Source organism: Prunus mume, linkage group LG6 (genome assembly GCF_029339155.1).
Source record: "Prunus mume cultivar Tortuosa linkage group LG6, ASM2933915v1, whole genome shotgun sequence".
Taxonomy (NCBI): domain Eukaryota; kingdom Viridiplantae; phylum Streptophyta; class Magnoliopsida; order Rosales; family Rosaceae; genus Prunus; species Prunus mume.
In genome coordinates this window covers 20,491,907-20,505,387 of record NC_142703.1, presented here as the reverse complement: position 1 = coordinate 20,505,387, position 13,481 = coordinate 20,491,907, and the positions used below count along the sequence as shown (strand labels likewise).

The window sequence follows — 13,481 nt, the reverse complement described above, 5'->3', positions numbered from 1 at the left end:
CTATAACCAACAATTATAAATTCATTTGACCAAGACAAAAAGTAAAAGATCCCTTTATCATATCCTAATTACTAAAGATTTTATTGAGTTTAACCTAAATTATCTAAAAAATAAAAGACTTGGAGAAAACATTCAAAGTGGAATTATCTGAATTTGAATCCAAATCCAAATTGTAAAAGATGGTTAGGGTTAGGTTGACCTTCAAACACGAATAAAAAAAAAATTCATATGATAAAAAGAAAACAAGAATTATAAAATGTTGTTGATTTAATTTAATTTAACTAGTGATTTGCCCTCATGAACTTGTACTTAACTTTCGATTTACCCCATATCCTTTTTAAAAAAAAGAAAATTAAGGATATGAACCTCTTCTTCTTCTTCTTATTTGCCAAATTCCCCCTACTGTCTAAATCCGCAACATTTCATTCAATTTGCAATTAAATATGAGGGCAAAATGGTTATTTTGTACATTAAAAATCAATATAAAATAAAAACTAGAAAATTCAAATAATACTCTCTCTCTCTCTCTCTCTCTCTCTCTCTCTTTGCAGGTGCAGACTGGGTTCTGTGGGTGGGGAGGGAGCATGGATCTGTTGCCACCGCTGAGGAGGAGGGGAGGTATGGGTCTGGGTCCTGGAGGCAAGGGCTGGGGGTGGATCTTGCGTTGGGATGGTTCTCAAGCTGGAGAGAGAGAACAAAAATAATGGGGAGGGGGAGTGCGGGGGTGTGAGGGAAGGGGAGAGGGATCTGTGGGGTAGGGGATTGATTTGGGGATGAATGATTGGTCTGAGGGTGAAGGGTGATGGTCAAATAGGGAATGGGAGGAGAAGAAAACCCAACAGGGTAGGGGCGGGCTGGGCTCAGGGGTAAAAGAACAGAATGGGGAGGTGAGGGAGGAGTCTATGGGGTAGGGATTGACCTGGGAGTGGAGGGTGGTGGTCATGGGGAATGGGAGGAGAAGAAAACTTGGAGGAAATGAGGGTGGGCTGGGTTTGGGGATGAAAATACAGAAAGGGGAGGTGGGGAAGGGTCTATGGGGGTGGGGATTGGTCCAAGAGTGGAGGATGGTGGTCATGGGGGAATGGGAGGAGGAAGAGAGGAGATGGAAGGGGAAGGAGGATGGGGTTCTTTGGGTCAGGGGAGGGAGGGGTTGGCTCAAGGTTTAGTCTTTTTCTTCAATTTCTTTCAAAAAAATAATTTTTAAAATTGATTTAACCGAAAATTGGTTGAAATATTGAGGATTTAGACGGTAAGAGAGAAATTGGTGAAAAAAAAAAGTTTACATTCTTAATTTTCTAAAAAAATAAAATAAGTGTGAATCGAAAACTAAGTTCAAATTCAGGGAGCAAATGACCGATTAACCTTTTAATTTAATTTAGTTCCAACTCCTGTACAAACGTGTAAGCGAAAGGAGCCTTATCCCAAGTTTGGCCAGTTACACACATTACATATCCTGTCTTCACTCTCTCTCAACACAACGCGTTTCACTCTCTCCTCTCATCCAAAAAGTTCCAGCGTCCACAACTCACAACAAAAACCAAACTCTCTCTCTCTCTCTCTCTCTCTTAATGGCTTCCATATCTGCTCCTACCCCAAGCCCTCACAAGCTCCACTTCTCCAACCCCAAACCATACCCTTCCTCCGTCGGGAAAAGACCATTTTACCCTTTTTCTTCCCCTTCCTCCCAAACCCGCTTCAGGTTTCCCGATTCGGCCCTCTGCCGATGCCAGAACCCTTCTTCTTCCTCCTCCTCCGAGTCAATTCAGTGGAGATGGGACTCTGCGATCCAGGGCCTCATCCAAAATGCCATCGAACGCTTCGATTCCTACTTCAATTTTAAACCCCAAGGAGATTCCCAAAACGCACCGTTTGAGAGCGGTAACAGGGACGAGCCTGATTGGGACTGGGATCGCTGGCGCCAGCATTTCCTTGAGGTCGAAGAACAAGAGCGCCTTCTCTCTCTTCTCAAGGTATCGCCTTTTTACATATTCCTTTTGCATGTTTTTGTTTGAATATATAATATAGAAATGATGATCGGTTTGCTTATTTATGTGAATTTTGGGTTTATGAACAGTCACAGTTGGGTCGTGCTGTGTATACAGAGGACTTTGAGGATGCTGCTAGGCTCAAGGTTGCAATTGCCGCTGCAGCTACAAACGACGTCGTTGGCAGAGTCATTTTTCATCTCAATGTGCGTGTGTGTTTGTTTTTATTATTCCTCACTTCTCTGTTTAACAGAATTAGCATCTCTCTTTGGCTAGCACTCTAATTATGGTATTTTTCTGCAATAACAAAATAATTTCAGAGAGCTGTACAGGAAGAGCGATACCAGGACGCTGCATTTTTTCGAGATAATGCTGGTGCTGGATTGGTGAGGCTACTTAGAAAGGAATTAAGTTTTTGATTAATAATGTGAAAATGTATGTTTATTATTTCTTCCATTTGAGTGTGTTTTTGGCTGGTAGAATTTTGACTTGGTAGTGATAAAACTGTGCTTGGTTTAATTATATGTGGACTTCCGATTTTGGGTTCTAGGTGGGTTGGTGGGCTGGCCTTTCAAAAGATAAGAAGGATCCTCATGGCTTAATTATACGAGTAACTGCAGAGCATGGAAGATATGTCGCAAGGAGTTACAGTCCCCGGTAAGTTGCTTTGCTTTTCAGTTTAACTTAGGGACCTTTTTTTGTTTCTATTTTTAATTTTTATGGAACCCAACCCAGTAGAGCATTTTAATCTCAACCAAGAACAAGTGGGAGAAGTTTAAGATTAAGAATTTGGCCCCTTGTTTTATCATTGTAAGAGCTAAAAGGTTAATCAGAAGAAATAGGACGATGCATGGGAGGTTATGAAGACAAACGGGGGATGCATATTAGCATAGGATAGGAGAATCCCAACTGATGAAGGTAATAAAATTACATTTTCAGCATCTTCTTGTCCTTCATTGTTTGTGGAGATCTGTTGGACAGGGATAACCACTTTTCCCTTTTCTTTTGTTAATGTGCGATGGCTAGTCAATATTCTGCCGACTTGCATCTCTAACCATTTTAATTCTAGTTTGTCTGAGCTGCTTGCATCTGTACTCGCCCAGAAAAAAAGAAGAAGAGTCGTCTCGTAAAAAGACATTTTACTGAATTGGACGTGGTAGTAGCAAGATAATGTTAAACATTCCCATTCATATCCCTACTCCTCCATCCCTTGAATTGAGATGGTACTAAGTGACTTCCTGTGTCAGTATTGGATACTATAAAAGGTCTGTCTAAGAACCTATGTATAAATAGATGGATCAGAGTGTGTTATGTTCTATCTGCAGCATTTGCATGTTTTATTTTTCATTGTAATTTTGTTTTGTTAAGACTCCTTTACCATTTATGGTTTCTATTGGAAGTTTTATTTTGTATTTGAATTAATTTTTATCAAATGGACTTTGCCGTTCTGCACGCTACTTGTGCATCCTACCAAAGTTATATCTTTATGAATTTTCATATTTTTCAGGCAGCTTGCTACAGCTGCAGCTGGTGTACCATTGTTTGAGATATTTGTAACAGCAAATAAGAATGGCGAATACAGACAGCAGGTATCCTTGTAATCTCTAATTGTAGTATAATGTAATGCATCAGTACTAAATTTTAAATGGGCAGTGATAGGCTTGCATTTTCTAGTGAATGTTTGTGACTGTTTTGATCTTAATTGGACTTTTGCAAACTTTCTTATTGATACAAATTGAAATGCTAAAGTACTTCATATTCTAATGCCCTGAATTTCAGGCTGTGTTTTTAAAGCGAGGAGGAGTTTTGAGGATTCTTCACCAGTTAGCTCCAAAGCATTGGATGCCACTAGCAGCTTGAATTCTTTAGATTCAACTGAAGAAAAAAGTGATCTACTTGTTGCAGGCAGTGAAGATGCTGAAGATGGTGATGATGGGGATGATGACTCTGATCTTTCTGGGGACTTTCTGGTTTTCAGAGTATCTTGAGAGATATGATCCCTAATGTGAAGGTCAAGGTTTTGAAAGTGACATCACCAGGGAAGGTAGACAGGGATCTAATATCAAAGTGATTGAACAGATTATTGAGGAAGATGATGAAGATAAGGATAGTGAAATAGAGAGTTTAGAAGCTGAAGATGATGAACAGGTTGAGGATGACGAAGAGACAGATGTGATTGAACTGGATGCTGATCCTGGAATTATTCAAGGTGCAGAGCGACGTGAAATTGCAGTTAAAGTGGTTGTTGGTGGTCCTGGGCAGAAAATATCAAGTAGGCCTCCTACGAAAAATTTGCTCCGAGTTCCTGCTAAAATAGAGAAGAAGGGACGTTTATCATTTTCCTTTACTGTTGAGAAAGATATTGACCAACAGGATTCCCAAGAAAAGGAACGGTCGTCAGTAGATAAAAAAGCTAAACTTGGAGGTCAACGTAGCATTGACAATGTTATGTTTGATCTCGCTAAGTTCATTGGTAAAGAGAAGATACCATTGAAGGTTTGCTGACTTTTCACTGTAGGATGAGAACAACCTGTAGTTTACCAAATCCACCACTTTTCATACACTAAATTTCTTTCTGTTCACTTTTTCGACTATCAGGTACTCAAGGATGTTGGCGAGTTAATAAATCTTGCTCTTAGCCAGGTTAACAACCATCAACCACTGTCAGGATCAACCACTTTCAATCGCATTGAAATGCCTAGTTCTCCAGATCCTTTAAATGGTGAGTTTCTGCAAAATTTTCACTTTATGATGCTATAAAGAGGAAGAAAGTAAGTGCACAAAGCTCTTTCCCCAACCCATTACTCATTCCAAAATCTTACCTTTTTTCCATTTCCCAATTCAAAGCGACAAGAAGAAGAAAAGGAGTTGATACCGTGAGAGTTTTTTTCTGTGGACACTGACTTATGCCCTTGATCACTGTGTTGTCTTGGAATCCCAACCATTTTCATGCAACCCAGCATGGCATAAGGAATCCCCTCTTCAAAGGAAATCTCCGCAACCATCTTTCAAGTAGTGCCAAATTTTTTATTATATAAAATTCCTTGCTCCTCGCCCATAACCTCTTTTCTTACCACTCTAGATGCAGCCCTAATCAGATGATCCTTTCCCCTTTTCATAATTCTGGGAATTTTTTATGTATGCAATTCTCTTTTTTCTGACTGGAGGACTGTTGTTCTTTAAGTGGTTCATTGCCACTCTTTCTTGTATTGTACTTTTGTTTATTCAAGTTTGTTAGTTTGTAGACTTTAAATTCAGTGGATATATTGTCCTCTGCACCTTGAACTTAGTAAACGGAATCTTACATTAGAGTTTTCTTATAGTTATTCATTCTTTTCTTTTTTGGTTCCAAAAACTTTAAATGCATTTGCTTTACTTAATGACAGACTCTTCCGCCAGCTTAGATTTAATGTACTGAGAATAGGTTGATTTTGTCAGGACTTTACATTGGTGCACATGGGCTCTACACCTCAGAAGTGATTCACCTTAGACGTAAATTTGGTCAATGGAAAGAGGATGGTGGTACTCAGGAGCCTTCAAACCTTGAGTTTTATGAATATGTAGAAGCCTTAAAACTTACTGGGGATCCTTATGTACCTGCTGGCCAGGTAAGTTTAAGGATGTGATTATTGCATAGCTTCATAACAGTTCATTGAAATATAATCTCATGGGATATTTGCATGGAATCTGCTCGTAGTTATTTTTTCATATTTTTTTCTGAAACAAGTTATCAAGACTTGGTTGACTGGAAGCCAAACTTAGGTCATCCATAGTGCTCCTCTGAACTTCAGAATGAACATTTGGGCCCCACAACACTTTTCAATGAATAACTATGGGCTCCCTAAACCACCTCCTTACACAAAATTTAGGAAGGAACTGAAAAAACACAACTCCAACCATGCTCCTTATCCACCTAAAATAGGGAGACCTCTAGGAGCTCCTAAATCTGGATAGAGAGAAAGGACTCCTAGTGGCTCCCTATAATTAAAAATTAAAACATTTGTTACTCTCTAAACTATGGAGTATGGTTGGAGTTGAAATTTTATAGAGAACTCATAAAATAGCTTTCAAGTGTTTTTAGCTAAATTAGGGAGCATGATTGTAGATGCTCGTACCTAGTTTTTCTCTAAACCTTAATGGAAAATTATCAATTCGCTTCTGCAGGTGGCATTTCGTGCAAAGATTGGGAAAAGATATCAGCTTCCTCATAAAGGGATCATACCAGAAGAATTTGGAGTGGTATATTCTTAACTTGTTAGATCAAATTTTTTCTGATCACTTATTATTATTATCAGGCACATTTTTGTTTTTCTTGGGAAGAGTTTCTTTTATTGACTTTTTTTGGAAACTCAGGTTGCTCGATATAAAGGGCAGGGGAGACTTGCTGAGCCAGGGTTTCGCAATCCTCGATGGGTCGATGGTGAACTTGTTATTCTTGATGGAAAGGTTTAATATTTTTCTGCTTTATCTTTTGTTTCAGTGTGTCTTAATCTTAAACAATACTTCATTCACCATCTCCAGAATGATAGTGACTACATAATATACCTTTATTAAACTATTGCAGTACATTAAGGGTGGACCTGTTGTTGGATTTGTTTATTGGGCTCCGGAGTATCATTTCTTGGTGTTCTTCAATCGACTGAGGCTTCAACAGTAGATTTCCATTGTACATAATGCTCAAGTTTGTTGATATTTTTTGTTCAAAATTTTGTAGGGTAAGTTCCTTTTCATCTGAAATTATCTATGTAAATTGTACAATATTGCAAATGTTGCTGTTAAATTTCATTTTCTCATTTTAAAAAAATAAAAAAATGTTGCTGTTAAATTTTCTGCTATACTCTGCAATTAGTCATACATGTCTTGTTTTGGGAGGTGATCCAATCCCTCCTAAAATTTGCTTGCAGTTTGCTAGATTCCAGTGGCAATTTTTTTTTCTACAATGAATCATTTTAGATTGAGTTGAAAATTAACCTTTTGATACCTGATGTGCATATCGTAAGGTGGGTGTTGGATATGATTATAGTGGAGTTGTAGTACTCATAACTTTTTAGTTATCAGATTAACTTTAGAGGTTGTTGTAAGTACATAGAAAAATTGAGGATGAGAGATGATAAAACATAAAAGGGGATATCAAGGCACCAAGCCTTCATGGGAGTAAACCATTCTGCAAAACTTTATTTTAATTCATCAAAATATGAGTGGCTTTCCTTATTTGTAGGATTTACAAGCCATACGAAGAAGGGAAGGGGGAGAGGGTGGAGTAGAAAGGAAGAAGGGAAAAGAGGAAAATTTATTTTCTTTCCTTTTGTAAAATCTAATGCACAGATGCATTAGTGGCCTTCATCCCTATCGGGCATGATCTTTTAAGGGAGTGGGTGTTTATGTGTTTATCTTGTATGGACATCAGTTTTCCAGTTTCTAATCATCATTAGAATGTTTTCCTTTGTGGTTTTATTGTTCTAAGATGTTAATTATTAAATAGAAAATTATTTAATTATTCCTCTGATGAAGTTTTCCTTTTCTGTCTGTTGTTGTCCAGTTTTGCAGATATTTATTAGATATCTATCTGATGGGCTACATATCCAATGCTCACTCAACTGACTGGTGCACTTGCAAGCATGTTGACTCGAAAGCAACTACTCAAGCTTTGGAATGCAATAGAATAGATAAAGCCCTTCTGTTGACCTGTTTCCAGAAAATGGTTTTCTGTCAATGTATGTATTTAACATCTACCATACCATCAATGTTTTATTTCAGTTATTATTAATTAAAGTTATTGCTTTGAGCAGTCTATTTCTTATAGCCTGTTCTTGAGTAGTCTTCATTCTGTAGAAGCAGTTAGCACTTGTGAAATACATGAACTATAGATGTGAGAATTTGATTCCTGTGGATATTGGTTGTGCTCATTCAATGTGAATAATAGAAATAAAATGCAATATAACTATCTCAGTTTCTCTTCTCATAATGAAAGGATTACATTAACAATGTTGTGCACTTCTTTTTTGTTGGGTTTTATTATTGGTTCTGTTTTTCGGCTATCAAATTTGTTCATGATGAAACATTGAGATTACCATGTTTCTTTCTCTTTGTTTTCCTTCCTAGGTGTTTTTTTCCCTCTTTTTTTCAAGGTTTTGGGTAAAGGTTTGAGCAAAGGAAGTTGTAGACTAGAAGCCTGTTACTGACTTTGCAGTTTGCCTGGTGATTTGCAAGATTTTGTTCTCATCAATACCCTAAATCCTTATGCTTTCTGTAGAAACCAGTGTTTTAGCTCCACTAAGTTAACACCTTACCATAGATGCATGCCTTGATAGAACCACTCTTTCGATGCAGTTGAAGAAGTAATATGTTGTTGCTTGACCATCACTCCAACACTAATGTTGATTAAGGCCACCTTTGATTCCAAGGATTGAATTAGATAGGATAATTGAAGGAAGAAATGGAGACCAACTTCTAAATTTTGTCCAAGTTGAAGATAAAAGATGGATTAGCCACAAAGGAAACTTATCCCTTTCAATCCCAACAAAATAAGCTTGTTTGATAACTATTTTATTTTCAGATTTTAGTTTTAGTTTTTGTTCTCTTTTTTTTAAAACTAAAAACATGTTTCGTAACAATTTTTCGTTTTTCGTTTTCGAAAATATGAAAAATCAGCTTTCAGAATAAGGGTGGTATTTGAAAACAACTTTAAATGTTTACATTTTTCAGTTTTCGCTTTTTGCCCTCTTTTCTAATTCATCAATTCTACATCAACCACGCATGCATGGTAATCCAATTCCAAAAAATTCGGCTGCTTGACTCTTGTGTTCAGCCTCGAGACCTAGATTTAAAATTTACAAAAACATTCATCTTAACTTCAAATCCACAATTCGACTCTAAGAAAATTATAATTGAACTTGAGTGAAAATTGAAATTATGATATGAGATTCATATCGCTAGCTCGATCAAGTGGACCCCACTTATTACCCTCTAGCACCCGACATTGGCTACCAGACTCCTCTCCAACTCTTGCACATTCGCACTCCCGCATCTGCACCATCTTGTGTAGGGCTCGTCAATGGGCCCGGCCCAAATTTAAAGGATTGGGTAGGGTCGACTTTAAAGAGAGAGAGAAAATATCGGGCCATGCCGAGCGGATTTTTAGAAAATTCAAAGCCCAAGCCCGACCCATAGGTCGGGCTTGAAAAGCCCATTGAAACGGGCTGGGCTAAAACGGGCGGGCCGAAACGGGCATACTTATCATAAGGGCATTTTAGTCTAAATTTGAGATTAAACTCACTTAATTCCAATATTTTCACATCAAACCCAATTCATAAAATACCCAATAAAGCCACACAACTTAATAAGATTTTCCACAAAAATAATAAAATAAAGTATTATTTTTGAGGTTATTACATAATTAGACCGTAATACGTTTTAAGAAATAATTTTAAAAAATAATAAGTATCAAAAAGATATTTTTTTTAAAGGATGGTATAAATAAATATGTAAATGTTTGGTGATGTGTTCAAGAAAAACATGATTATATTTGGTGGTAGTAGTACGATTATGTTTCGTGATATGATTATATTTAGTGATATGATATATTGTTCATCTTATTTATATATATATATATATATATATAATTGTTGTATTAATAATTGACACAAATTAATGTGCTAATCACCCAATTATAAACTAGGAATGAGTAAAGAAAAGTAAATGAAATGAAACAAATTATATATGTGATTTAAGTGATATAATCTTAATCCTAAACTCTTATTTATACATAATTATATATGTATGCTGGCCTAACGGGCGGGCTTTTGTGGGTGGGCCGGGCGGGCTTTCTTAGGCTTAATCGGGCGGGCTTATAGGTGAGCCAGACACCCAAGCCCAAGCCTAGCTGGCCCAAAGGCGGGGCCATCTCAAAGCCCATAACGGGCCGGGCCGGCGGGCCCCCATTGGCCCATGAGCCTGCGGGCCAAATGATGAGGCCTAATCTCGCGCATTATTGCACTTGCATCGTCGCACTCTCACACCTACACATACACTTGAGGTCTGATCTTATAAATATAAGATCAGGTATTGAAGATCTTCATGTAGATGTCAAGATCTAGTAGAATCAAAACAGACCCAAACCAAATCAATTTTATAAGGAGTAATGCTATTTAGTCACACAAGATTGATCACATTAGCTGACCACTTTATGTGGCAGCTGATGTGGTCATGTCATGTCAATTAATGAATACTGTCATGTAAATTTTATTTTTATTTACTTTTTTTAAATAATCCTTAAAAACAACAAAATTATAATTAACCATAGCATCTATACGTTGTAGCAGGCTGTAGCTTCGTTCTCTACTGTAACACCCCGACCCCAAATTTATCCCATGTTTAATTAATTTAAGTGGAATTGAGAAATTACCAGTGGGATAGGGGTATTTTAGTCATTTTCTTACCCGGAAGGAATTTGGGAATTTCGGTTGTACCGTTGCGTAAAGCACGGTGAGATGAGTCCGTAGACACGTAGTGGGCTCGAATCGGAGTTGTAACGAGAGAGATATGATCAAAAGAAGCTCAGTGGCATAATCGTAAATATTTGAAAATTGGATTTTTGGTTAAAAGGACAGGTGCCCCGTCTGTCTCTCTCTCTCTCGCGTCCCTCTCTCCCTCCGCTGGTTCGCGCAGCAATGGTGGCGCCACGTTTTGGCGGCCGTGCTCTCGTCCGCCACCAAAGTCGACGGGCGGTACCAAAATGACGCCGTCCTCTTCCTACCCGGTCTCGCCGCCGCCGTGATTTCGCGGAAAACGAGGAGAAAGCGCCGGTTTTAGAAACCGCGGCCGTTCTCCGTCGTCCGCCACCGATTCCGGCAAGTGAGGTATGGATTCTCACCTATTTTCCGAGCTCTAGCTGATGGTTGGGTAGGATTTCATAAATTTTGAGGCTAAGTAGCTCGATCTACGAATTGAGATTCGGCCGGTTTTGCGATCGCGATTCCGGCCACATCCGGTCAATTTTTGGGGTATGCCCAAGAACAAAAGTGACTCCAAATTAGGTGTATTACCTAGGGTAGGAGTCTTGGCTCACGATTTGGAGGATTTCCGCGATGCGATATCGCTTTAGACACCCACGCTGCGGCGTGGGCATAGTTAAGGGCATTTTGTCCCATTATGATCCTCTCGATGTCACGAGCGCGTAGGTGTGCTCGGATCTCAATTTGGATACCGTTAGAGTTCCGAACGGATATCGCATATCGCGTATTTTTCGGGTTCGCTAGGTTTGGACCGTTGGATGGTCCTGAAATTATAATATGTTGATCAGGTATCTCCAGGATCATGTAGGATTGTGGATCGTAAAACGGAGTCCCGGATACTCCGGAAATGTCAACCCTAGGGTGAGGGTTTTAGCGACCGTCCGATTGTGCGATCGTGAGCGATCCGACCGTCCGATCTGGACCAAACTTGCAGGACGTGTGTCCTAGACCTTGTAGAACCTATAGGAACTGTCGGATCATGATTTGGAGGTCGTAGGCCCCGCGGGCCTGTTTGACCAAGTTGGGTAGTGTGACCCCGGGTTGACCTATAGACTTTCGTTGTGTAGTTCTATCATCCCAGGAGGGTTAGAATCACCTTAGTGACAGGTCTTGAGCGTCGTCGAGTTAAATGGTTTATGCGTGATTTTAGGATATTATTATATAATTTAAATTGCAGAGTTATCAGATGCTTTGCCAGGGTTGAGGCTCGTATAGAAGTAGAATTTATATTTTAGATATTTAATTGTGTGGTTGTTTAAAAGTAAATAAAGCGATTGAATATTAGCTTACAGTGCTATACGCACTACCCCACGTACCCCCAATATTGTGATCATGTTGATTTGGTGAGAATGTAGCGAGCCCGGTGTGAGGTCGCACGCGTCTTGGATTAGCGGCGTGTTGCACCCACACGTGGCGGGTGCGTCCGGCGTATGAGGAGATGTGATTGTGTGATGGTGGTGAGAATGTAGCGGGCGTGGTGGTGAGAATGTAGCCAAGCCCGGTGTGAGGTCGCACGCGTCTTTGGATTAGCCGGCGTGTTGCGGACCCCATACGTGGCGGGTGCGTCGGCGTATGAGGAGATGTGATTGTGTGATGGCTGGTGAGAATGTAGCCGGGCGGTGGTGAGAATGTAGCCGGGCCCGGTGTGGTCGCACGCGTCTTTGGATTAGCCGGCGTGTTGGCGGACCCCACACGTGGCGGGTGCGTCCGGCGTATGAGGAGATGTGATTGTGTGATGGTGGTGAGAATGTAGCGAGCCGGTGGTGAGAATGTATCCGAGCCCGGTGTGAGGTCGCACGCGTCTTTGGATTAGCCGGCGTGTTGCAGACCCCATACGTGGTCGGGTGCGTCCCGGCGTATGAGGGGAGATGTGATTGTGTGATGGTGGTGAGAATGTAGCGGGCGGTGAGAATGTAGCCGAGCCCGGTGTGGTCGCACGCGTCTTTGGATTAGCGGCGTGTTGCGGACCCCATCGTGGCGGTGCGTCCCGACGTATGAGGAGATGTGATTGTGTGATGGTGGTGAGAATGTAGCGGGCCGGCTGGTGAGAATGTAGCGGGCCCGGTGTGGTCGCCGCAGCGTCTTTGGATTAGCCGGCGTGTTGGCGGACCCCACGTGGCCGGTGCGTCCCGGCGTATGAGGAGATGTGATTGTGTGATGGTGGTGAGAATGTAGCCGGGGCTGGTGAGAATGTAGCCGCCCGGTGTGAGGTCGCCGCAGCGTCTTTGGATTAGCCGGCGTGTTGGCAGACCCCATACGTGGCGGGTGCGTCCCGGCGTATGAGGGAGATGTGATTGTGTGATGGATGGTGAGAATGTAGCGGGCGGGGTGGTGAGAATGTAGCCGAGCCCGGTGTGGTCGCCGCGCGTCTTTGGATTAGCGGCGTGTTGGCGGACCCCATCGTGGCGGTGCGTCCCGGCGTATGAGGAGATGTGATTGTGTGATGGTGGTGAGAATGTAGCCGGCGGGTGGTGAGAATGTAGCCGGGCCCGGTGTGAGGTCGCACGCGTCTTTGGATTAGCGGCGTATTGGCACCCCATACGTGGCGAGTGCGTCCCGACGTATGAGGAGATGTGATTGTGTGATGGCTGGTGAGAATGTAGCGAGCCGGCTGGTGAGAATGTAGCTGGCCCGGTGTGAGGTCGCACGCGTCTTTGGATTAGCCGAGCGTGTTGAGGCCCCATACGAGGCCGGGTGCGTCCCGTCGTATGAGGGGTGATATTGTGTTTGTGTTTGATGGGTTGTGATGGATAAATATTAGAATGTATGTAATTGTGTGATGGTAATGGTTTATTTGATATTAGGAGCCAGGATAGATACGAAAGAGCTACGTGTGGCTTGATCCCTCAGAAGGTGTACGTAAGCCTGAAGTTACTAGGTGCAGCCACAGATTAGACCCCACTTAGGTGGTCTTATTGAGATTGGTTCGGACCTTGTTGTTGGTCCCAAAACTTGGTTGAATTGAGGCTTCTCCTGAGGACTA

The 13,481-nt window shown here is 41.1% G+C and overlaps 1 protein-coding gene across 1 annotated transcript; it reads left to right on the top strand.

Annotated features, from left to right (window-relative positions):
• Positions 1–1,451: 1,451 nt before the first annotated feature.
• On the top strand, positions 1,452–7,934 carry EX1 (UvrB/UvrC domain protein (DUF3506)). Its single transcript, XM_008238907.3, is given in 15 exon segments — positions 1,452–1,970; positions 2,075–2,191; positions 2,306–2,371; positions 2,536–2,642; positions 3,493–3,574; positions 3,765–3,786; positions 3,789–3,947; positions 3,950–4,045; positions 4,048–4,481; positions 4,584–4,707; positions 5,424–5,593; positions 6,150–6,224; positions 6,339–6,431; positions 6,550–6,700; positions 7,525–7,934. Coding segments are annotated over 14 exon segments (2,040 nt in total). The 5' UTR covers positions 1,452–1,568; the 3' UTR covers positions 6,643–6,700; positions 7,525–7,934.
• Positions 7,935–13,481: the final 5,547 nt, after the last annotated feature.